Source organism: Coffea arabica, chromosome 3e (assembly GCF_036785885.1).
Source record: "Coffea arabica cultivar ET-39 chromosome 3e, Coffea Arabica ET-39 HiFi, whole genome shotgun sequence".
NCBI classification, from domain to species: Eukaryota; Viridiplantae; Streptophyta; class Magnoliopsida; order Gentianales; family Rubiaceae; genus Coffea; species Coffea arabica.
In genome coordinates, this window is record NC_092315.1 from 4,426,574 (window position 1) to 4,450,842 (window position 24,269).

Here is a 24,269-nt window from a genome sequence, read left to right on the forward strand (position 1 = left end):
GGTGTTAGTAAGATACTTCTAGATTCTGGGAGTTTATGACATTTTAACAATAATAAGTAAGAGCGGAGTGTCCAGATCGAGATTTTTTGAAGTGTCAATATCATTTATCAAAAATATTCTAAAAGAGTTTAAAATAGATAAGGCAAATATTTCCTTTTTTGGATTAAAGAAATAACAATGTGAGCAGTTTTATTAATATACTATGAAATGCATTAAAAATGTGGCATAACATGTTCTTTTTTCAATTCTAATAACGAATGGACAACTATCTTATTAAACTAAGCATTTACTACTAGCATAGGTAACAAAAAGGGGCAAAAATCTTTTCTAGGGTACTAATAAAAATAGTGATGGGAGTACACTCGATGCGTGTGCAACATTTTAAGGATCATAGTTAGTTCTTAAAATTTTTGGCATTTTACTTAACAAGTAAATGACAAAATTTCAGTATAAAAATCATAATTAGTTCTTAACATGCTTAGCAGTTTACTTGGCAAGAAAATGGCAAAATTTGAAAATGTAAAAACAGTTAGAAAAGTTGTGAACTTAGAAATAGAAAATCACTTCCATGATTTAAGAATGTTGTGGTTAGTCTGTTTGCTTGGCCTTTTTAAGGAGGAAACATTCATTAATCACTTCAGTTAGCAAGAACATGACAAAATTTTGAGTATGCAAAAAAAAAAAAAACTAAGAACTTAAGAACATAATTCGAGCACATAAACTTAATGGATTGAACAAAAGATTGTAAACTACCTTGACCTTAGATCTTGATTGAATCATCTCATGCCGAGGATACCATCCGCTAATCATCACCCTTAGGATTGTCCTATTTAGTTTTTCGTGTGTTTTAGTTTTGTGCTATTAATTTGTTCCCTACTCGTATTTTGGTGCTTGTGTCAATCACTCAGTTGGTCACAATATAAGTACGGAGAGTTTGTAAGAAGGAAATAGTGGTTGAGTGGGTTAGCAGAGCATAACGTGATTATTGGATTGAAATAATTATTTTTGTCACTAGTTATTAGATCGAAGTAATTATTTTGCACGTAGTGTTTGAGTACTAGCGGAGCACTTATTGTGAGAGTAAATTTGAAAATACAAAAGGCTGAGCATTTACAAGGAAGGTAAACCTAGAAATACAAAAACTGACAGAAAAAGTTTACAGCAAATTAACTAACTACGGGGCTTTATTATTGTAGAGATAATAGAGCTTCCAGTTTTTGTAGAAGTGTTTATAAATTTCTTTAATGACGATGAAAAGCCATATATATACATTTCTTCAATGAAGATGAGCAACCATACTCTTGTAACAAGGGTTGCTTTGTCTGTGCAAGACCAGGTGGGGCAGAGAAGAATCCTTCATGAAAGTCCTACATTTTATTGTTGGTTGACATGACATTATGAGGTTTATCCTTTCCTTTTTATTTAATCCTTTACGATTTCTTCCTTCCTTTAATTAATTTCCATCAGGGGGTATGTTATGTATGCAAATGAAGAAAAATTTGCGGACATGGGACCTCCTCTCCTCTTTTCTTTTCTTTTCTTTTTTTCATCCTCCCCACCACCCAAAGAATACAAAAAAAAAAAAAAAAGTGGTTATTTTCAGCTGCATTTGCGATACTCAAAAGTTCAAAAAATAGATACAAATACCCTGCGTGAAATACTCTTTCATTTTTGTTTCCTTTCCAAAGCTTATACTTCTTCTTTGATTGTGCTATAGGAAAAAGACATGCTTATTTGCAGGCCCTTCAAGAAACTAGTTGGGTGAAGATATAAAAAAATAAATAAATAAGGAAAAAAATAATGAAGATATATCTTTCAGAGCTATGTAACATAATTAAGCAAAAAAAAAAAATGTTCCAAATCATATACAATAAAAGTTTAGATATGAAGATATATCTTTTAGTTGATTATACGAAAATGAAAAAGAAAGAAATAAGGAACTATACCAGGGCACACTGGAATATAGGTGCAAAAATGTTAGAGATAACAGTTGATCCAACTTTAAAAAATAACAATTATTAAGAAAAAAACACAGTTGAAGAAAACCTCTTAGGTTATATGTGAAGGAGATCAAGTGTTGGGGATTTTTTGACCTTTGATGATTCACAAATTATGAGAAGTCCAATAGTATGTTCATTTCTACAGGCAAAGCCCGAAAATGGTTCCATTACTACACTATTTTCTAACAATTTCTCTGTTGAAGCTATTCCACCAACCAATTTGTCTCCTGCAGATCTGTAAATGCTACCAATTCACCTGATGATCATTAATAACTGATTTCTCACTAAAGATAGAATCCAAGCACAAAGAAAAGGAAATGTATTTTACATTATCTCCATACAATTCTAATATTAAATCCATATGCAAGAGAAGAAACATTGGAAACTTCAAAAAAAAAGTGGACCATATTTTATTTCAAGCACAATGGAAGAAAAAGATCAAAAGTTTAATAATGTATACAGAGATTACCTATCCCTCATTCACTTCACCCTGCCTACACACACACATATATATCACTCCAGATCCTCCTGTTATAGTTCAATAAACATACATATATAGGAGTATTAAACATTCTTGAAATTACCTTTCTCTTTTCTCCTCACTTTGTCAATTATACTGTGCCCTGGACTGTGCCCAACCATATGCATCATGATTTAACTGCCCTCCATTCGGTAATAAATTTGGTGTCAAATTGTAAGCAGGCAAGGATGGAGGATCAGGCATGGCATGCTGCTGCTGCTGTTGTCCACCACTACCACCTCCACTAGTCCCTAATCCAGGAGGTGAATTTCCTGCACCCCCACCACCAACACCAAGATGTGGCTGCCCACCACCACCGCCACCGCCACCACAAGCAGGAGTTGTATCCTCATCATCTTCAAGAGGCAATCTCTCATAAGTTGCGTTAGCAAAAGTAGCAGCAATCACTAAAACTGGCCCTGCTGCCACAAGAGAACCAACTACACTTCCACCAACAACTTGTCCTTGACCACCAGCCAAGTAAACTGTCAGTCCTGTTGCTCCGGGTGGAGCTGGACCGGGCAAAAAAGCCCCGGTCAGCGACAGAATTTCGAATCTTCCATGAAGTGCTACGACTGCTCCGGGTGCTGCGGGCTGCCTTAGGGTAACATTAGCTACTGAGCCACTACCACTGAGCACACAAACCCCACGCTGGCGTTTGCGGGCAAATTGTGCTATGCTTTCGGCCACATCACTGCCACCGGCAACTTCCATGACATGGCTACGAAGTGCATTTGGACTATCTCTCGTGACGAAGATTGGTGGCTTTGGTTTGTTCTTGGATCCTGGAGGTCGGCCTCTAGGTCTTCGATTTCCAACTTCAACAGCACCCTCTCTTGGCTCACCACTAGTGTTGTCTCTTTCTTCATCTTCACTGCCTTTGCTTCCGCTGTTTTCATTCATGATGGCTAAGTCCGGCCGGCCGCGTTTATTCGAAGACACAGGTGAACAAGGTGCCGGTTCGACCCCCGGCAACCCCACCTGTCCACCCCACCACCGGTTAGCCAGCCTTGCAATCTTGATCAAATTGAGCTATGGATGTGATGAACAAGATCCAACAAGTTGAATCGGCCTTAATTTCTTGAGAACAAACCCCGAGAAAATAGGACTATAATCCCTCTTGCTTTCAACTCAATTTTTTGAAAGAATACTGAGGCAAAAGAAGAATTTCCAATCGTCTGCTCATTTGAGGAATTAATGATCAAATTCCTGGTCTTTTTCTTAGCTAGCCGAAAAGAGAGGAAAACAGTGATGATGATGAAGATCAAGATGTAAAGAAGAGAAGAATTAGATGCAGAAGTTGATGGAATCAATTAAAGATAGAAAAGAAAAGAAAAAAATAAAAAGATGATATGCGTGGAGATGATCAAACTTAAAAATAAAATAAGAAAAACAGAAATCACAAAAGAATACAGCAAAGAACTTATGCAGCACAAGGAGAAAAATAATAGGTAAAAAAAGAAGGAAAGCCCGGACAGAATCAACAGCGAAAGAGAAAGAATAAAGCACCTTAGAGATTGGATGACCAATACTACTACCACTGTAGTACTCTTACAGGAAAATTATGGATAGTACTATAATAACAACGTCAAAGAAATGGAAACAATAATACTAAATCTCTCTTACTATGCTTTTGAAGTGGTTATATAATGCAAGGACACGGGGAGTTGTGGTATTTCCTATTTCTTATATTAGTTATATATAGTGCTTTGAAATTGTCCATGTCTCAAAAGTCTCAAGGGCTTTATCTTTTTTTCTTTGGGATTCTATGGAAATTAGGGTTTTCCCTCGTGGGGTAGCGTGCGCAAGGTGGGGTGCACGTCGCTCTCTCGTGTTCCCGACATATTAAACGAAGGGCAAAGCTTGCCAAGATTGAAAGGACAGGGGGCTTGTGTCCTCTACTGCCTATTTCTACCATATACATACATATATATATATATATAGGAAAAATCGTTCAAAACGTCCCTCACATTTTATAAAATAATTTTTTTGTCCCTCATTTTTAAAAGTGTAATTTTACGTTCCTTACAAATTTACATTGGTCAAATTTGGTCCCAATCTAGGTTTCCGACTAATTTTTTGTCGGAATTCATCATATGCCTTGCATGTGATCATTTGTTAGGGGCAAAATTGTCAAATCAAATTTTACATAATCCGATCTATAGTCCCTTATATTTCATAAAATAAATTGTTTCATCCCTCATATTTCACAAAATGAGGGACAAGTACACTTTTAAAAGTGAGGGACAAAATATGAATTTGTAAGAGATGTAAAAGTTCACTTTTAAAAATGAGAGACAAAAAGATCATTCTGCAAAATGTGAGGAACGTTTTAAACGATTTTTCCATATATATATGTATGTATATGTGGCATTGTGTAAGTATGATTTTTGCAGATGTGCTAGATTTTGCCTGTATTTATGGTTAATGATAAGAGTAAAATTACACTTTTAACGTATATACACTATCACGGTTGGATAGATAACACATGAATAAATTTTAAATTTCAAATTCAAATTTTATATGTGTTATATATCTAATAGTGATACTGTATAAACTGACAGTGTGTATAAGATTAATCCTAATGATAATTATGAAAAAAACACTAGATTTTGGTATAAAAAAAAAAGACTGAATGTTTTTTGTAGGCAACAATTCTGGTTACTAGTGTCAGCCAAATTCGTTTAAGAAAAGGAAAAAGTACGACAATCTGTTCATTTATAAAAGTACGACAATCTGTTCGTTTAAAAAAAGTACTTTATAAAATTTTGTTCTTTGTGTTATAGTATAACTTATAGGGTTACGCAATCTGTTCATATAGTGTTGTCTAATAGAGAAATATGAACTTGAACCTAGGGTTAAAAGATAAATCAATACTCAGATATTCGCATCAAATTTGGTTTAATAAAAGATCATTCGAATTTGATTAGTCAACTAATCAAATTCAAATCAAGGTTGAATAGCAGTTTTATTAAGTAAACTTTAGAACTCAATTCGAATTTGACTCGATTAGCATAAAGTCGAGATTTATAAGTACAAAGTTTAAACAACTCATGTTATGCTCGATCAGTAGCGGAGCCAAAAAAAATTTTCAATGGAGGCAAAAACAACTCTAAAATTTTTTACCTACTGTTTTTCTAGTTTTTTAAGGAAAAAAAATATTCACCAACAAGTACAAATGATGCATATATTTCATGAAAAACATAAAAAGACAAACTCAAAATTATTAATGTAATAATAATTTTATTTCAAAAAGCAAACTAAACCATTTATAATTGCTCATGACGAGTTTTCATATTTTGATAACGGTTTACAGCCTTTTCATTTTGAACTCCACGAAGTATATTTTTCTCAATATAAGTAACTAAATAATTATTCATCCAAATGTCTTCCATTCTATTTTATAACCGATTCTTCACTATATTCATAATTGAAAAAACCCTTTTCTACGGTAGCTGTAACAACAGGTAAAATCAAAGGCAATTTTAAAAGCATATAAACCAATAGATACATAAAACTCTAGGGGACACACTTGAAATTATATCAAACTTTTATATGTATTTTAGAAATTTAAGGGAGGCAGTGAAGGCTCATGGCTCCAGTGCCCCCAGTGCCACTATGCTCGATAATAGTTCATTTAAGTTTGGTTTGATTGATAAACAAGTTAAGGTTGAATACAATTTTAAATTCATTAAAATAATTTAACAAATCTGAATACTAAAGTGTTCGATTTGATTAAACTCAATATTTATACCCCACTTGATCCAAACATTTTTATCTTGCCTCTCCATTAATATTTGTAACATTAAGCTGATTTAGGTGAGCTCTTTCCCGATGATTTTGCTACAAGTTGGCTGAGTAACCCCAATTCTAAATGTTTGATCCAGAGGGAGAGTCAAACTTTTCAACATCGAGTTTGCTGATTTGACGGATGCAGATTCATCCCTTCTAAGCACTTTCTGTAGTTATGTACAACTGCTTGAATGAAGTTCAGGCAGTTGAAAATTAAACACCAATGCGTATCAGTTATTTGAAAAAACTCAAATTAAAGTTACCATGATTTTGGATCGTCTACAAATTTTTAGGTTGTCATTTTCATTCAACAGTGCTATATATAAATTATCAAACAAGAAGGACAAGGAAGTCAAGATTGCATTGTTCGTACTCATTTCTTTTTAATTTTTTTCTTTCTTTTTTGTTTCTTTTGGAAGTCAATTGGAGTTAATAATGTTTGTTTTTTGAAGTCAATTGGACAATATCATTTATTGGCATCAATATCTGCATGACCCAATTGCAAGATTTACGTAATTCTTTAACAATTATCAATTTCACTTCATTGGTCCTTGGATTTGAAATGATAGGTTACCCCATTTCATCATCATTGGGCATGCACCACTTCCCTTAGGGCTATTGGTACCAAGCCAAAATCTACCCACCCAACCCCCCCCCCCCCCGGCTTCCAAAAAAATAAAAAAGAAAAAGAAAAGCTCAAAATAAATTTTAGCCAAAAGAAAGGAAAATCTCCCAAGGGAGGGGGGGGGGGGTAGGGTTAGCTGGTTTCAAACAAACAGACAAGGCCTGAACCAACAAAGACGTAATAGTATCTGGGAAAGTCTAATAGGAAAAGAGTCGATGGTAAACAAACAATATGCTATTCAACGTAAAAAAAAAAAATAGAAAGAGAGGTTATTTTAGAATGGCAATTTCAACGTAATTATACCTAATTTAAAAAAAAAAGAAAGAAATTTCAACCTAAATTCAAATTCTAAAGGCTGATCAAAGCTGTGAGTAGTATTACGAAGTTTCTGAGTCACAGGGCAATGTATCACTAATTTCCATTGACATACAAGAAAACTACGTATACTTCCGCTTCCTGGGCAGGTATAAAATCATTTTCCTGTGTTGCGGAATGTCCAATTCTCAATCTTTATCTGCAACAGATTTAGCCTACTTGGTCAAATGATGTGTAGCTCAGTCGCAATTTAAAAAAAAAAAGAAGAAGAAGAAAGTCAAAATACGGTGACATAATTCTTGAATTAATGGCAGTCTTAATGAATAATCTCAACTAAATAACCAAGTGAGAAAACCAAAAAAAATAAAATAAAATAAAATGGCAAAAGACAATCTTTTGTATATGATTTTATGACCTTTCTGCATAATTAGTGTGCAATCATCTAAGAACAAGTCTTTCAAGTCAACAAAATCCTCAATCTGCTGATTGTTGCTGACTCCATGCTGGAATGTGTACTTGTGGAGAATTTGCCATATATATATACATGTATGTATGCCAGCTTAATTTGATCCCTAAGAGCTTCTTGACGTACAGGATCAAGACTTACTCCACAACTGTGCGAGTTGAATCCTCAATTTGGGCTCTTCTTTATCGTTTTCCATAATATCAGGAACCAAAACAAAAGTATATATAGCAGCCGATCAACATTTGTCAAGCTCCAGATTTGCCAGACAAGAAGACAGGACAAGGTAAACATAGGTCCGGATCAACTTTATAATAAGAAGCCTTTTGGTCTACAAAACAAACAAAATTAAGGACACATAATTAAATTGTAAGCATATGGCAACGGACTTAATTAAGCAGATGAAAAGGTTTGATGATCATGCAGGCTGTGAATAAGAGCTTCAGCTGCTGAAAAGCAGCAATGCATCGCTTTCTCCACCTAATGTTTTGTCATAATTAAGATGTAGCATACGACTGCAACCATGCAATTTGATGCTTATAATTACAATTATCAAACCCAATGTATGGTCAATTTAACCTCGGCAGACTGCCACTCCCCTTGATCCTGGTCCCAGCTTGGAAATGCCTGTCAGTGTCAGTGACTTCGCACACGTTTTGCACGTGAGTGCGTCGGATGTATGGCCATGGAGCAGCCGGCTCCGCCCCTCGTGGCCCTTGGTTGTGAATCGTTTGATAATTGGTATGAGATTGTAGTGTACTTAATTACCCTGATTACCCATGGTGAAACTCCATTTCTGCTTCACTTTTTGTTGTTTGAAACTTGAAAGTGGATTTTTTTTTTTTTTTTTAAAAAAAACCTTATCTACTAAATATACTGCACTTCGAAATATTGACCGTTGATCCAATGATCAGGGAGAGTTCTTTTAAAACTCTTCCGTACACTAGATGAACCATTGTCTAGTGTTTCTATGAAAATTTTTTAAGAATTATTTTTTGACACATTTTTTAATTATTTTTTATCTCATGTATATCATATGGCTGTAGTATATTTTTCTACAAAAATTTTCAAAAACTCCAAGTCAAAAGGGCTTGTCTCTTTCTATTTCATGTTGATTTTGGAGCAATGGATGTTAGTCGAACTAAATAAGTATTTACTTCAGACAAAGATTACTATAACCATGGCTGGCAATGTTTCTACTTAGTGCTAATGCATCTGCAGTCCACTTTAAAAGTATTTAACGAGGCTGTATCCAATAAGTAATTAAGGTTTTACATTGCTAACGAGGCTGTATCCAATAAGTAATTAAGGTTTGAGCTATCGACCAATCAGTCAATTCCAATAGTATGCGAATTCTTGGTTCACCAAATTACTGCCTTTTACTCCGGGAAAGGTAACTTTTGAAGTAACAATTACCAAAACTCTCCAATAGTGTCTACTAGCTTGAAAACAGGTGTTTCAAGGGGAAGCAAAACACAAGTGGGTAAAAAAAAAAAAAAAAGCACATGAGATAATTAATGCCTCCCACGTTTGGTATATGTTTACAAGTATTAATTTGCAAAAGAAATATGAGCATAAAAATACAATTCGTGTAGCAGAGATACCAAAATTTTATGTCAATTGAAGCAATAAAAACATACAAAAATCATATATCAATTAATGCAATTAAAACATGGGTCTCATTTTTTTTTTTTTATAATTAAGTTTCTTACAACAAGAAAATTATAAACAGAAAAAAAATAATTTACTTATTATTTGAAAGGAAAAAACCGAAGCATGAGTATTGCTGCTCGACTTTATGTTCATGTACGACTGCTATTAGTAATAAAAGGCAGCTAAAAAATTCTCCATCTGTCCCACTTAAAGTATCATATTTTTCATTTTGAAATGTCTAAAAATGTACGGACTTCTTAATCCCAAAAGTCAAAGCATTTTGGGACGTCAAAGCACTAATATAGTCCCTTCCTTTAATATGTGCATGTTACCATTCAAATCCAAATTTTAAATTTGTGAGAATAAGATTGAAAAGAGAAGCACAAACATCACAATCAAATCACTATTTTTAAAATGTTGGAATCCCAAACATGACAAATATATTAGGACGGAGGGAGTAATAACAATGAAAAGTATATTGGTCATAATTGTCATTTTCGGCTTACAAATTGTTTACACCGCAGATCCAGTTGACCTTAGAGTTTAATATATGGGACGGCAAACTTAGGGATGACATACGTACATTTTTAGTCCACCAACTCTTTGAAATAAATCAAGGCGGTCGATGAACAAAGCTAACTCGGGCTTCAGCAGTTTACGTCCAAGGTCACCACCTGGTTCATCCGATGGAGTTCCTGGTCCAAGTTTGTTCTTGACTATCTGCTAAGTTGTATTCGACACTGCTGCTACCATTTTTTCTATTTCACTCCAATGTAGTACAAATTGAAGCTGTATCGTGAACACCGAAGAAGGCGGTTCAATCATTTTAATTCTGGGTGTACAGAGGACATCATCAAACATGCCTCAACAATCTACAATCTGTACAAACTGACAAGTTAACTTCTAGAACACAAGGAGTATGAAACAAACGTTTCTGAAAGATTGAGCGTTCCTGAATGTAATTTCAAGGAAATAGGACCAACTGTTCACAAAAAGATTCTTTACACATTCCCGGAAAGGGGACGAAAGAAAAATACGAGACATGAAATTACAAGAACTATCCTTCTCCCGCTACAGAACATTTCGTCACGACAGAATAAATCTATAGCAGTTCTTCCATTATGAAGAACTAAAGCCTCAGTGCTTGTAGCACAAGGGTTCAATCCTGTCAATAGTAAGAGTGCTTTGGCATTGCAAACTCCTCTCACACGCTACATAAACACAATAACTGGGCATGAGGGCAGAGGTTCTGATCCTTAAATCTGGCTTAGCATCGTTCGTCAGGACTAGATATTGGTAAAAACAATCCAGCTTATCCATATAGATAGTGGAATAGAACCCTGCAGACAAAAGCCAATTAGTATCATCAAGAAAAATGTATCCAGCTTCTTACTTATTATAAAAATAATCTTTCTTTTTCTTTTCCTGGAAATTGCTTTCCTACGATTATCTCATATCTAGCTCCCTGATTAACTAGGACATCCAAGACATTTGAAACCTCCCCATGTACACCTGATAGTGGCTCCACCATACACCTCAACCTTGACAACACTAGCAACTCAGGAAGATAAAAGTAACTTTAGTTCAGCAGATTGCATGCCTGCTTGCCTTATAGGAAAATAGTTGCATACTTATGAATATGTTTCTTGGTTTCTTAAATACCATAAAGCAATGTCTTTCCTCAAGATCAAATAATTTAACCTCAAATCAAATAGAATTGAAATTTTTTCAGGAAGGGATTTCAATCGCATCCAAGATTTATGCAGGCAAATTAAGGATACAAGAGATACTTGCCTAAGCATATAGCAGATTACAAGAAAAGAAACCACGAAACATACTACGAGTTTGCACATTCTTCGACTTGATTTCTTCTCAAACACCTATAACAGTAAGCTCAATCAAACTTAGCTTACGAAAGTTAAATTGAAGAAAAGTAGTACTAGGTGGTAGAATACCAATTAATTACCATTTTGAAACGAGCAATGGTTCCAGACATGATTCCTCTTGATGCATCCATATCATTTCCCTAAACAATTAATGACAAGTAAAACATTCTGATTCAATTGTAACTTTGAATAGTGAAAAAACTTTATGTACTGCAATTATATACCATTCGGCCCAGGAGGCGGTTATGACTTTCCACCTCCTCATGTACATCACCAGTAAGCTGTCAAATTTCAAAGCAATATGTATAAGTGTTGTTTGAATCATCAAAAAATGGACTAGAATCCAGAACTCTATACAATGAGAATAAAAAATGTACACAAGAACCGATGATATATAGATTGCCATACCACTACCTCAAATATAATTCGCATATTTTACCCTCTATGTTCTCTGCAATCAATTGTACTTCCATGTTATCTTGCACAGGCTACCATAAATCAAATGCACAGAATACTTTGACACATTTTTGTAGATTATTGAAACTTACAACATTAAGCCAATAAGCAACCATCAAGCACAAGGAGTGCATAGAAGAAATTCAATGTATATCATGCCTCTTAGACATTATGTGAACTAGACAAGATGGTAACCTTCTATAGAAATCCAAATACATGCATTAGCAATTGGCACAGAATGCCATGGGAAAAAATGTAACTTAGCGAATAGCTGTTACTTTCTGGGCGACTAAACATCAGACTAAAGCTTTGTTTGATAACTTAATTCAGCACTTAAACTTAATAGATTTAGATCTTAATATGTTCAGATGCATTTGATAACCAAAAATTGAACATCTGAATTAATTAAGTGGTACTAAATTTCCTAGGCTTGCTCCCAAAAACTAAGTGATAAACTATTCACTTTTCACTGAATGTGATATACACTCAAATATATTTGATTTAACATTTAACAATTTAATAACTTAATGGATTCAAACTTCATATTTCAGATTTCAGTTTTCAAACTTCAATTTTATCAAACGCACCCTAAGTACATCATCTAGTGGTTTGGTCTAAAGACCACAGGTCCATTAAAAAAGCAATGATATCTGAGCTTGCCCCTATAAGTAAAAAAGCCTAAGAATTCTATTCGTTCTAAAGCCAATGGAACCGAACCATAGATTACGCAAAAGCAGTTCTTCTTGAGACCACTTTCAAAGAAAAGAGGTTCTATGTGAAGCACAGGATTAACAAAAGAATTGCAGGAAAAAGAAAACTTAAATGAATATATTAGTTGTATCAAATTTACTCTTTTCAAAAAGCTGACTCGATCCTGTAAGCTCTCAATAGCTTTTTCATTGCCATGCTCATCGACATCTCGAGAAGAGGAGGCCCTAAGACCACCCTCTTCAATGTCATCAAACAGAGCAGCCCTGGAGGATCTTTGATCCCTGCAAACATGAAAGAGATTTTAGATCAATTGGAAAATAGATCAATGTGCATGATAAACAGGAAAGTATCTCAAGCACTTGCAGATAATGGTACTAAATGTTTAAGCCGAAGTGAAATGGTGAAGATGTTGAGGAAGTGTTGCAGAAACTGATGCCGAGACTTCTCCTAGTAGAATTGATCCAGTCGATAGAGCTACCCAATGTTACTACCTAACACACTGTTTGCAGGACCAACCATTCAAGCTTCTGTGTGATCCCATACTTCAATCAATAAAGCGAGCAAAGCAGATTAACGGAAAGGTATGTTATTCACATAATGAAAGGAAGACATCCATTTCATAAAAGGCTTCAACCAATCATTTCACTTTAAAGCATTTTTTGGAGAAACTATTTGCCTCTCTGTGTACCCTATCTCAACGTGATCCTCTTTGGATCAAGTGCAAGGTGACCTCAATGGAAGCAGTTGGCCCTATACATCCAAAGCTCAACAGCTATTCCCTTTTCGGTTCTACTTGCACGCATTTAAAATCATTCTGTAAAATAAATGGAGGGAAGTTCCACTAGTTGTATTGGCTCTATGATATCTGCACTAATTGAACACATCAAGCTACAAAGTAAAAGGACAAGAAATAGGTTTTGAACCAGATAGAGTGTACTTCATGATAGTCCGTCAAGCAAAAGGATAAACTTATGCTATAACACACTCACTTCTTCAGGTGCAGCTCTTCCTTTAATTGGATTTACGCAATTCAAACCTCCCCCAAGCCTGATAACACCAAACATTATTTTAAAACCTCTGTACAAATGATTGCCTCCCCCCCCCCTTCTTTTCCCAGGTTCAGATTTATACTCAGCCCCATACGCTATAGGGAGCCATAATCTGTTCAAATCCAACCACAGAACTTGATCCAACCATTATGCATTTAACCTCATTCAAAGTGCATTATCATCGACTTCATCTCATACTTCCATAGTGATTCAGAAAGTGAAACGCCCACTTAATCTTCTCTAAAATGGGATTGCCCTAAAGTAGATCCTGCATTTCCTTGCAAAATCATTCCTTAAAATGGGATTGCTTACTTCCCTTAAAATCTCCAAAAAAGGACATGTAATTGCTCTTGCATTTCCTTGCAAAATCATTCCTTTGCTTCAAATTATGTTACAGAAATGTCCAACTTCATTATACACAATGCAATTAAAGATTAAACGAGATAAAAAATTAATTTTTCAAAAACAGATCCTCATAACTGAAAAGAGAAATTTACAAACATGAACTACAAATTCTCATCAAAATTGGGTAAACCAAAAATATTCAGCCATGAAAATCCTATTAGATTCCTAAGCAACTTGAAATGCACTGACGAATTAACTGCACTGTTTCGCACATAAAACTTCAACCAAAATCACACAAGATCATAATATTCAAAAGAAAGAAAGAAAGAAAGAAATGTAATTAGCACAGAAAGAAACTGATAACCAACCTTCGATGACTCATTGCATTTGCTATTTGTGGCTTCGCTGAGGATTCAGTCGAGCTCGATAAGTAAGGAAGGAAATTCGAGTAAATTGGAGAATTTTAAATTGGCCAAAAAAAATTAAAAAGAGTGTCCAGATCTAAGATATACTTAATAATAAGGGATAATTTTGTAAACCTCCCCAAGGTTTCTGATAATTGCAGCCACTCCCCTAATGTTTGAAAAATTATACTTACTTCCCTTGATGCTAAGCTTGTCAATGGGGCCTAATGAGCCGGACTTTCACAAGCTCAAATTCAACTCATTTAATTTGAACATTTTCGGGTTTCGGGTTCATAAATGTGAAACTTATACTCAACTCACATAATATTCAGGTTGTGAGCCTTTATCGAGTTTAGCTCAAGTTCATTTATTACTCCTTAATTTTCTTCATATAATTACGTTAACTATTAAGTTGTAAAACTAATTTAACATTTACAAGACTGTAATATCAAAACTAAACATGAACACATAATAGTTCTTAAAAAGTATATAAACCAAAAATTTTTTAACAATATTTATATTTAATTCGTTCAAAATGCATGAAAAATAATAATAAAACATGCGATCATAAGCCAATGCATCTGTAATAGTTGAAACTTTTTTTATAATCTTGTGATTTGAATCCAAACATGCTTGATGATTTGTGTTTGTAGACCAAAAATAAATCAACCAATATTATGTCAACACAAAAATTTATTCAACCGATAAGAAAAATTAGAAATTCAGTTATGCATTATTAATATTGACTCTCAAAAAACTCATGGAAAAGTCATTAGATGTATTTTTATATTTTGTAATTTATATATATTTAGTATTTAATAATAATATATTTGAATATATAATTATACATAATATCAAAATATAAAATATTATATATATATATATATAATTAAAGGGCCAGACCTATATCGGGTTTGAGCCTAATAAGGTCCAAACTTGGCTCATATTTAATTCGGGTTTAATTTTTAAGCTCAATCTCAGACCGACTCATTAAAAGGTCGGGTTCATCAGGCTTTTTTCGGGCCAAATGAGGCAAGCTAGGGCTGGTCCAGCCCCATTGACAGTCCTACTTGATACTATAAAAAGACTATGATAGCTTTTACAAACTTGACAAATTTTAAATGAAAAATGAGTTTAAAAGAGAAAAATGGAAATACTTCTTCATCCTAAAGCTCTAACTTCATCTAATTTAGTACATCATACTTTATTCCCAAATTTTTTTACTAGATTCATTAATCAATTTACAAAAAGTTGACCAACCACTTAGGGAGCCATTTATTAAGATAAGTATTTCCAAAAATTACTTACCCAAAACAAGTCCAAAATGTCAAAAAAGAATGCTTTCAAAACGTGGTTTAAATTTTCCTGTAAAAAGTTAATTTGAAATTTTCACCTAACGGATAATCGTGATAGTTGAACTTTTAGCATTTAATTTATTTTAAATATCAGAGAGGGATAATATTGGATATTCATTAGATTTATTTTTACTTACATCATTAATTGTTACCAAGACATACTTTTTAGGGAAGGTTTTCATAATTTTTTAAACTTTAAGAGAGTGACTATAATTATTAGAAATCTTAGGGAAGGTTTTTGAAATTATCCTTAATAATAAATTTTTAGGATAAATTTTAAAAAATTAAAAAAAATGTTACAGTAAAAGAATTGAATCGGTTGAATTATGGAAGGGGAATAGGTTGGATGGTTTGGAGAAAGAGAATGTAAGTGAGAAGATCCGAGTTCAAACCTTCCTATCTACTATAAAAGAAATTTTAGGGTAAAATATTAAAAAAACCCCAAGCTAACTTGCAAAAAAATCTCTTATGGTTTCAAATCATACATTCCAACCCCTTATTGTTTGAACAAATTTGAAACAACAATGAAAATTGTCAAAACTAATAGAGGTGGATGAAATGGCACAATTATCCTAATATATGTGGGCAAAAAAGACCGTAACAACCATTCTGATTAAGCAAATATATGGAAAACACCTTATGGTTGAACGGACCTATGGAAAAACCCCCTATGGTCACCTATTGATGGCATCACCATTCTCCACCTTTCACCCCCACTCTCCTCTTCATCTAAATCCCCTCCCCCTTCTTTTTCCTCCTTTCTCTTCCCCTCCCTCTTCCTCCTCCTTTCCCTCTCTTGCACCCACTTTCCCTATCCTTGCAGCCCTTTTCCCATACCTTCTCACCTTCTTCTTGTGACTAGATCTGTTGTAGGAGGAAAGGAAGGGTGTGCAGGGAAGGGGCGATCTAGTTGCAATCTCTTCATCGCACCTTCTTCCCTCTCTCTCTCTCTCTCTCAACCAACCATGGTCGTTGAAAGGAAAGATAGTGTAGAGAAGTAACCGTGAGGTGATAAGATGGAGTATGATACAGGGGAGAGGGAAAGGGAGATGAGAAAGAAGGAAAGTGATGATGGAGGAGAAGGTGGCGATAGAAGGAGAAGGAGAAGGTGGTGGTGAGAGATGGAGGTGGTGGTGGAGAAAGAGATAATGGTGGTATTTTATTTTTATTTATTTATTTTGTGTATAGGGATAAGGTGAATTGTATTTGAGAGTTTTTATTTATTTATTTGTATATAGAAATAAAATGAGTTGTATTTGAAAATTTTGATTCATTTATTTTGTATATAGAAATAAAGTGAGTTGCATTTAGGAGTTTTGGATGGTTTTTGAGAATTTTATGAGCTCTAAGGACTAAGGGGTTTAATAAATATATTAGCTAAAAGTTGATTTAAAAAATTATTTTTCAAGTCAAGCACTTGAAATACGAGCGCATTTATTTCAAACTCGTTAATTTAAATGATTTTTTAATCATTTTTTTTATATTAGTTCAAACCATTAAGTACCGGATTATATGATTGGAAACCACAGGGAACATTTTCTATATGTTTGCTTCACCACGGAAACCTTTTCTGCATTTTACCCTTTTATTTAATTCTAAGGGTATAATAGGTATATCAATTAAAACTTTATTTGTTTTCAGTGCAAATACTAGCAAAAGAGGTGTGTGTATCTTAAATCCGTTAATTCAAAGGATTTTCGTCACTTTTTTAGATTAGTTCAAACCACAAGGTACCGAAATGTATATTTTGAAAATATATGGGCCTTTTTTTGTAGATTCGCCTAACCACAGGAACTTTTCTTTATTTTACCCAAAAATTAAAAAAAAAAATCGGGTGTAGTTATTTGTCAACTGCTGAATAATTTGCTAGAGAAGGCTGTCTAACGAGGTCGTTTTGTTTAAGAACTTCAACTCAGGGTCTGTGACTTTTGGGCTTTGCTAATAGCCTAGTAGAAATTAATTATCATGTTTGAACTTCACTGAAAATTTTAAAGGAAAGTGAAATTTTGCTCAAAATAAGTCAAAGTATATTAAAAATAAAAGAAGAATCTGGATATATGATCCCATTGGATATCACAATCCGCAAAGAAAAAAGTTTTAAATATTATTTTATTTGAATCATAAATATAATTCTCAATTATCATTTTATCTTACATACATCACATCATAAAAAGTGTTATAATATTATATTAAAGCAAAAATTTTCATATAATCTAAAACTTGTGTTTAAAATTTTTCAAAACACGTTGTCAAAACAGTATAAAACAAACGATGTTGTTTTGTCCTTTCCAAGCATTCAATTCCAGCAATCCACCGCATTGAAGAATTCTTTTCAAATGAGAAAAAAATAACGCAAATTGCAGGCAGTTAGAGTATTTCTCCTTGACAACGGGTGAAAGAATAGTGGAATAGTAATCTGTAGTGTATAATTCCCACCTCCAGCAAGTTATTAACGAAGTCTCTCTCACCTACTTGCTGACTGACTCAGCTCGACAGTTTGGGATAAAGAAGAACCTCAAGCAGAAGATTTGTGATTCTAATATAATCAATCTCCATGCTGCATATCCATTTCTAAACACCTGAGGTTGTAAACCACAAGAAATTCTTGGCGCATCCGACAATGTATTGTATGGATATGTGCAATATTGAGTTGTGGTTGCAAAAGTCAACAAGTGTAAATTCCTTGTAGACACCTAATTTGATTGTCATACTTGTAGTTTTTTGTGGTCTGACCTCACAAATATCAGAAATGCAACCAGGAGATGCAACTTCAAAAGAGTTGAACTCAAGAATCAGAGAATAGTAGATAAAGAAGGAATATCTACTTTTATACGCAAAAGCTACTGCATACATAAAAGCTAAAGTACTTGAAAACAGACTTCCAATGTGGACCGTCATACTTGTGAATCCGTTTCTTGCAATACAATTACATTGAGTGCTGCTCCATTTTTGGGATTCATATTTTCTTTGATATTCACATCTGTTAAACTATCTTATACTTGTATTATACAATGCAGAAAGTTGAGAAATTACCACCTAGCATTGTACAAGTCAACCTATACTCAAGATTGAAAAGAAGCCCGAAGTTGCATTTGCCACTCCATACAGTCCTCAAAATCGAAACTGCTTGCACAATCCAATAGAGCAGTTTGCTGATGCTCATAGCGGCATATGTAGTTCAAACCAACCAGTAGCTCACAGATTGCAGCCTCCGTCTTTGCCTGGTCAGCAAAGTACAAGGTTTGGAGCAACAGCACATTTGTCTTGGTAACTATCTGCTGCTGCTCAAAATTACGTTCGCTTTGCCACCTGATCATGTTATGCGCCATGGGGGCAAGCCACTTCAGTATCTCATCAAGCCTTTCCTTCCAATCATGGGCCAGAGGAGCATCATAGATAGCTAAGTCTTTCACATAAGCTTTCAGTTTACTCTTCAAAGTTTTTCTTAAGCTTGTTGGCAGCATCTGATAGAGGTCATCCCTGGCTTCCTCACCAACCAAATGTGGATAACGGAGCAGCTTCTCTATCACGATGATAACATTTGCATAATGCAGGGCTAGCGCAGAGCCTCCAACAGTGCAGTCAGGAGCATAAACAAACAGCTTACTTTTGGAGCCAAATTTTGCACCGTTTGCCACATTACTTTGAAGTTTCCTTGGATCTCCACTGACGGACCGACTCAATAAACCTGAGAGTGCAGGATGCTCCCTCTTCAAACCATTTGCAACACTGCAACAGCTGGAAATTTGACTAGATCGATCGTAATTAACTGTATCATCATCGTCATCATCTACTTTTGAGGTAGAACTGCTCAAGCTAAGGCATTCCATAAACAACCTTCCAGGCCCTATCCCACAAGTGAAGTTAAAATCCTCAGGACTAAATAAGCCAGCTTCACTTCGCTGCATTCCAGCCTTTGGCCTATCATAGTTGACACCTTTATTCTCCAACACCTTCTTTTCCATCAGTCCGGAATGATGATTACCAACACTCTTGCTCAAAGTTTGTTTCATCAAGTCAGTCCCTACCTGAACACCACACTCACCGTTTATCTGGCCCGATTTTGCTTCATAATCTTGCTTCATATGACGCAAACTCCCACTAAAACCAACCTGTGGCCCTGAAACTGCACCATTCAACGAATCCCTCCTTAAAATCGCATCCCCAAAAACCAAAGCAATCCTTGCATAAATTGTACAAACAGTTCTAGCCAACAACTCTACAACCTTATCATAAGTCTGATTCCAAAGGGACACATCCTTCAAATGCCTAACATCCTGTTTCTGCCAAACTAACTTCTGCTCAAAGGCCTTCCTACTCTCTTCATGTTGGTTCTGTTGAAACTTCTTAGTGGCAATTTCCAACTCATTAAGAACCTCCATTTCATGGTATAAATTAGCTGTAAAACTGACATATCTTTCCATTTTCCTCACTCTTCCCTCCATATCCTTAACCAAAAATCCCAATTCCTTTACATCAATCACCCCAGACATAATATCCCCATAAACATGCTCAAAACCCTGCAGAGCAGGTATTGTACATTTCTTTCCCAACCTAGATACAACACTAGCAACCCTTTGCAAATCATCAAGTTTTTCAACAAGGGCTAATTCTAAAAGCCTTGTTTCATCATCAGAAACTAGTTTCTTTATCCCTTCAGAATTCAAGATCTCATTTTTAAGCTTAAAAATTTCACTATCAGCTAAAGATTTATGAAGATAAATAATCTTAGACATCACATTAGCAACTTCGAATGAAAGAATCCCAATAATTTTCTTCTCTTGCTGGCCTTGTTTTTTATTACCAGAAGATGATTTTTTGGGATTTTCCAGAGCTAAAGAATTCTTGAAACTGCCACTTACCTGATTTCCCATCTTTATTAACCAAGGCTCCGCCACCATCTCGACCAATCCTTCTTCTGGATAAGATCTACAAGCTCAAGTTTTTGTCTTTTAGATCTGACCAGCAGCCCTCAACATTCAGATGCTTCAAAATGTCCAAAAACAACAAATTCATGGACACACCTTTACTTGGGGCTTGAAAAAAATGCAACACAGAGAAAAAAAAAAGTTGGGATTTTGTTGGGGTATAAGGAAGAAAACAAACTTGTATTCAAGAATGCTGAAAAGGGCCAATGATTTTGTGCTTAGAAAAGTGAGGACAATGCTCATAAGGAAGCAATAGGCATGGCTTCAGTAGTAGTACAGTGCATTCTTGCAAGCATGGTGAAGGTGCAATTGATTGATGAATAGAGAGAAGGAACTGTGGGAGAAAATGGAGGGAAAAGAAGTAAGAATTGATTGGCTTTCAGCAAAGCTTCGGTCTATATATGATTCTGGGTGTAAATTTCATGGATATGTCATGATGTTTTCGAAAAGGCAATTGGAAGTGTTTGAAGGAGGCCAAAGCGTTGTTTTATGGGGTACCCATACATCACGTCTGCACCTTTCGTTTTTGTTTTTGAGTTTGTCTTTCTGATTTTCCTTTACTGTGATTTTTTTCTGTTTTTGAGTGTTGGCTCAAATCAAATCTCTTTAATTAAAGGGCGATTAGTGTTCCTTGCGAAATTCTCCTTTCAAAGTTTTTTCTTTAAAGGATCTCCCTTCAAAGTTTCACCACATTTGTGAGGGTCAAACTTCTCGCGTTCAAAGTTTTACCACATTTGTGAGGGTCAAAATTCTAGTGGTCAACACTTTAACCAGGATAAAAAATTTTGAACCAGGACGCTGTTCGGGCATGCATTAATGAACACATGGTGAACTTTAAATAGGGGACTTGATAGGTTGGCCTATACCATGTTGTTTGGAAGTGACCAAGATTTGGATTTAGTGAAGTGTTCATTGTATTTTGACAAAAAAAAAAAAAAGAAGTGCTCATTGTAAAAATAGTGAGAAAATCAGGATTTGAGGACTTATATCTCTAGGTGTTGGAGGTTAGTTATATATCAAATTTCAACCCATAACTGACAATAATTGTTCGATATTTTTCACTTGTCAAACAAAAACAGACTTAATTGATATTTGTGTATATTTAATTACGTAACTTCTGTCATTAGTACAAATTTTAATGAAATTATGATATTTATAAAAATAAAAAATAAAAATAGACTTTTTGATAAACCCTTGTTTGGTTGGTTCTTTCTCAATTTGTAGTTTATATGTTAAAAATCAAATTTGTGTTAATTGTGAATTCTTAGCTATTTAGGGGCCATGAGTGTGAATGAAACCTAACATTCGCTTGGTATAGACCATTATGCAATGATGTCTTAAATGTTCTTGGTGAATTCTAGGCAGAGAGACATGTATGATGAAATATGACGAATTTAAGGTCATTCAGAGGCTGGAAATCTCTAGTATTTGGTTGGTAAGAGGGTTGAAAATTCTGATGTGCTTCTATTCTTTTGGGGTTGGAAAACATTCAATCAGAAGTCCAACAGTTGGAAGAAGGTTGGTTCCAATTCCAAAGTCAAATGTGTACACAATTTTATCTTCTTCGAGAAGGATATTTTTTTTTTTAGAGGGGGAATTCCATCACGCAATCAACAAGGTTAAAGAGTCCAACGGGTATCCCACGGCCATGCGTAGTTGGATTGGAGTTGCTAAGAAGTTGATGAATACATCCCCCTTTTTATTTCTTGTGAAATTTCCTAAGAAGAGAACCAAAAGCTGTTCCTAAAGAACGTGGAAAATGCTATATGTTTGAATGTTGAGGAGGAGTAACGAGACGTGAAAGGATGAAGATGGAAGGAAAGACTTTACATCACTGTCAAGATTTTAGCTTGAAAAGTATAGAGTAATTATGGATGTGATTTTGGTTTTGATACTCAAATATAATAAGAGGAACCAACAACGAATAGATGGTAACAAGACTTTAAGTTATGGGATGATTTTGTCAAAAGGTGACCAAAGTTGGAGTTGGTAACTTTGTTCTATATAACAAAGACAAATCTTTCTTCCAACCATGCACTCAAGCAAGAGATCCAAAGACAAAACACAGGATGACGAAAAGAAACTACCCATCCACTACACCAAGGGCACCTAAGCCAATTATCTTTTACTGTGGATTCGGATCAAACATCATGAGAAGTGTTTAGATAGACCCAGAACATGCATTTTCGTATCCAGGCATGTTGACCAGTATTTATCCTACATGTTTAGAACAATAAATTAAGAAAATGGAATCTGGAAAGTGAACAATTTAGAGAATCAAATGGAACCAATCAATTCAGTCTTGACTAGTAGTTCCTTTTAACGTTTCATTAATTGTTGCTGAAGAGCTTGATTGATTGGAGTCAGAACATCTACTCTCTTTGGATCATGGGTCAAAGTAAAGTGGAATGTTGGAGTTGCACTGATCAAAGAAGGCTAGTAAATATATCGGCTCCGATCCACTACAGTGGGAAACCTGCTTTGTTTGGAAGAAAATTTTTCTTCCCTAAACTTCAAATTATTGTCGTGTTAAAAATCAGAAAAATGATGCTCAAAAAAGTTCTCCATAATTTGTTTTTGTATTTTAATTAATTAAAATGCATCCCATTTTCTATCGGTAACATCTTAATTGAAGGACTAACTACCAATTAAAGAGGGATAGTGGAGTGGACTATCTGCTAAGTTTCACTTCACCATGCATATTAAATGGTATTGAATGAATTTTAAATCTTTCTTCTTTAATTATGATTCGTAGTGGTAGAGTGATATATTTCCTTTTTTGTTTTAATCAATTGTCAACTCCTACTCAACTCAATCTGTACTAGGAGAGAGCTCAGTTGCGTCAAGGCAAAATTAGAAGGAGATGATCCTACCTCTAAACCAAAGAGAAGCATTATTGCACATTCTTAAATTTTGCTACAGGTGCAGAGATTTAAACCGCTGACCTATAGTCAAGCCTGCACCTTATTTCAATTCAATCTTTCAAGTAGTATTTCCCTTCACTAATGCTCGAGTGCATCTACATTAATTTAGTGGACGCCTTATTGTAGATTTATGTCATTTGTATAGCTTGTAGCTATTGCAACTAACTACGAGGGCCTCAAGAGAAAAAAAAAAAAAAAAAAAAAAGGCTCAAGGTATGCAAAGATTAATAGCTAAAATATAAAACATTTTTTGATTACTTGGACCGATTTTATATTGAAAAAAAAAATAGGGCGAACCTAAGTATGTGATGTCAGTCAATGAATTATGGCCGTCTTCTACAAATCAAAATAGTAGTAACAAACTTACAAGTACTAAGGAATGAAGAACATGATGATGGTTGAAGCGGTTTCCCTCCAAATATGAATGTACGTTTGCAGTTGGAATCATATCCTGAGTGGAGAATATAGGAGAAGGCTGTTGGACTTGCCCCACGAGTTCTTTTTATGGCTCTAAAATATATACTGCTAATTTACAAAGCCTTGTCCATGTCAATATCGGCATGGAATTGGAGGGACGGTTGCTTTTGTTCTTTTGTGTTTTGAAGTTTTATGTCTTGCTTTTTGACCAATTGTACAGCTTAAAGATTGATACAAAAAGTCATCAATTTGCTAACCACTATGTACCAACTAGTCAGTAGATACTAATTCATAATGGTAAGCTTAAAGGATATGAAAATGTGGGCATAATTGCTTACTTTGTGGGATCGGTTTGATTGATTTTCAGACTAGCAGACGTCTTTTAATTAAAAGGTTGGACGTTCCCATGTCCTTTTTTATTCTGTT

At 34.7% G+C, this 24,269-nt stretch overlaps 3 protein-coding genes across 5 annotated transcripts; all 3 read right to left on the reverse strand.

Annotated features, from left to right (window-relative positions):
- Positions 1-2,386: 2,386 nt before the first annotated feature.
- LOC113734245 (AT-hook motif nuclear-localized protein 20) lies at positions 2,387-4,180 on the reverse strand. Its single transcript, XM_072084480.1, has one exon. It carries the CDS (start codon positions 3,421-3,423, stop codon positions 2,608-2,610), a length of 816 nt encoding a protein of 271 aa, XP_071940581.1. The 5' UTR covers positions 3,424-4,180; the 3' UTR covers positions 2,387-2,607.
- A 6,108-nt stretch (positions 4,181-10,288) lies between these two features.
- Positions 10,289-14,307, reverse strand: LOC113734246 (bet1-like SNARE 1-2). Of its 3 annotated transcripts, none has more exons than XM_027260673.2 (6): positions 14,184-14,307; positions 12,561-12,702; positions 11,479-11,535; positions 11,335-11,394; positions 11,207-11,248; positions 10,289-10,708 (listed from the first exon to the last, which is right to left on the reverse strand). In XM_027260673.2, exons 1-6 carry the CDS (start codon positions 14,195-14,197, stop codon positions 10,655-10,657), a joined length of 369 nt encoding a protein of 122 aa, XP_027116474.1. In that variant the 5' UTR covers positions 14,198-14,307; the 3' UTR covers positions 10,289-10,654. The 3 variants fall into 3 exon arrangements, with proteins under 3 accessions (XP_027116474.1, XP_027116473.1, XP_027116475.1); XM_027260672.2 differs by having other exon boundaries at positions 11,163-11,248; XM_027260674.2 differs by lacking the exon at positions 11,207-11,248.
- Positions 14,308-18,381: 4,074 nt separating this feature from the next.
- On the reverse strand, positions 18,382-21,093 carry LOC113734247 (uncharacterized). The gene has a single exon (XM_027260675.2). It carries the CDS (start codon positions 20,473-20,475, stop codon positions 18,637-18,639), a length of 1,839 nt encoding a protein of 612 aa, XP_027116476.1. The 5' UTR covers positions 20,476-21,093; the 3' UTR covers positions 18,382-18,636.
- Between the last annotated feature and the right edge of the window lie 3,176 nt (positions 21,094-24,269).

Coding starts and splice junctions, on each gene's coding strand:
- LOC113734245 (XM_072084480.1), bottom strand. CDS start 3,423: ATGAATGAAAACAGCGGAAGCAAAGGCAGTGAAGATGAAGAAAGAGAC.
- LOC113734246 (XM_027260672.2), bottom strand. Junction 11,536..12,560: donor GAGTCAGCTTTTTGAAAAGA/GTAAATTTGATA, acceptor GAAATTTGACAG/CTTACTGGTGATGTACATGA. Junction 10,709..11,162: donor GTAATCTGCTATATGCTTAG/GCAAGTATCTCT, acceptor TTTTGTCTGCAG/GGTTCTATTCCACTATCTAT.
- LOC113734247 (XM_027260675.2), bottom strand. CDS start 20,475: ATGGTGGCGGAGCCTTGGTTAATAAAGATGGGAAATCAGGTAAGTGGC.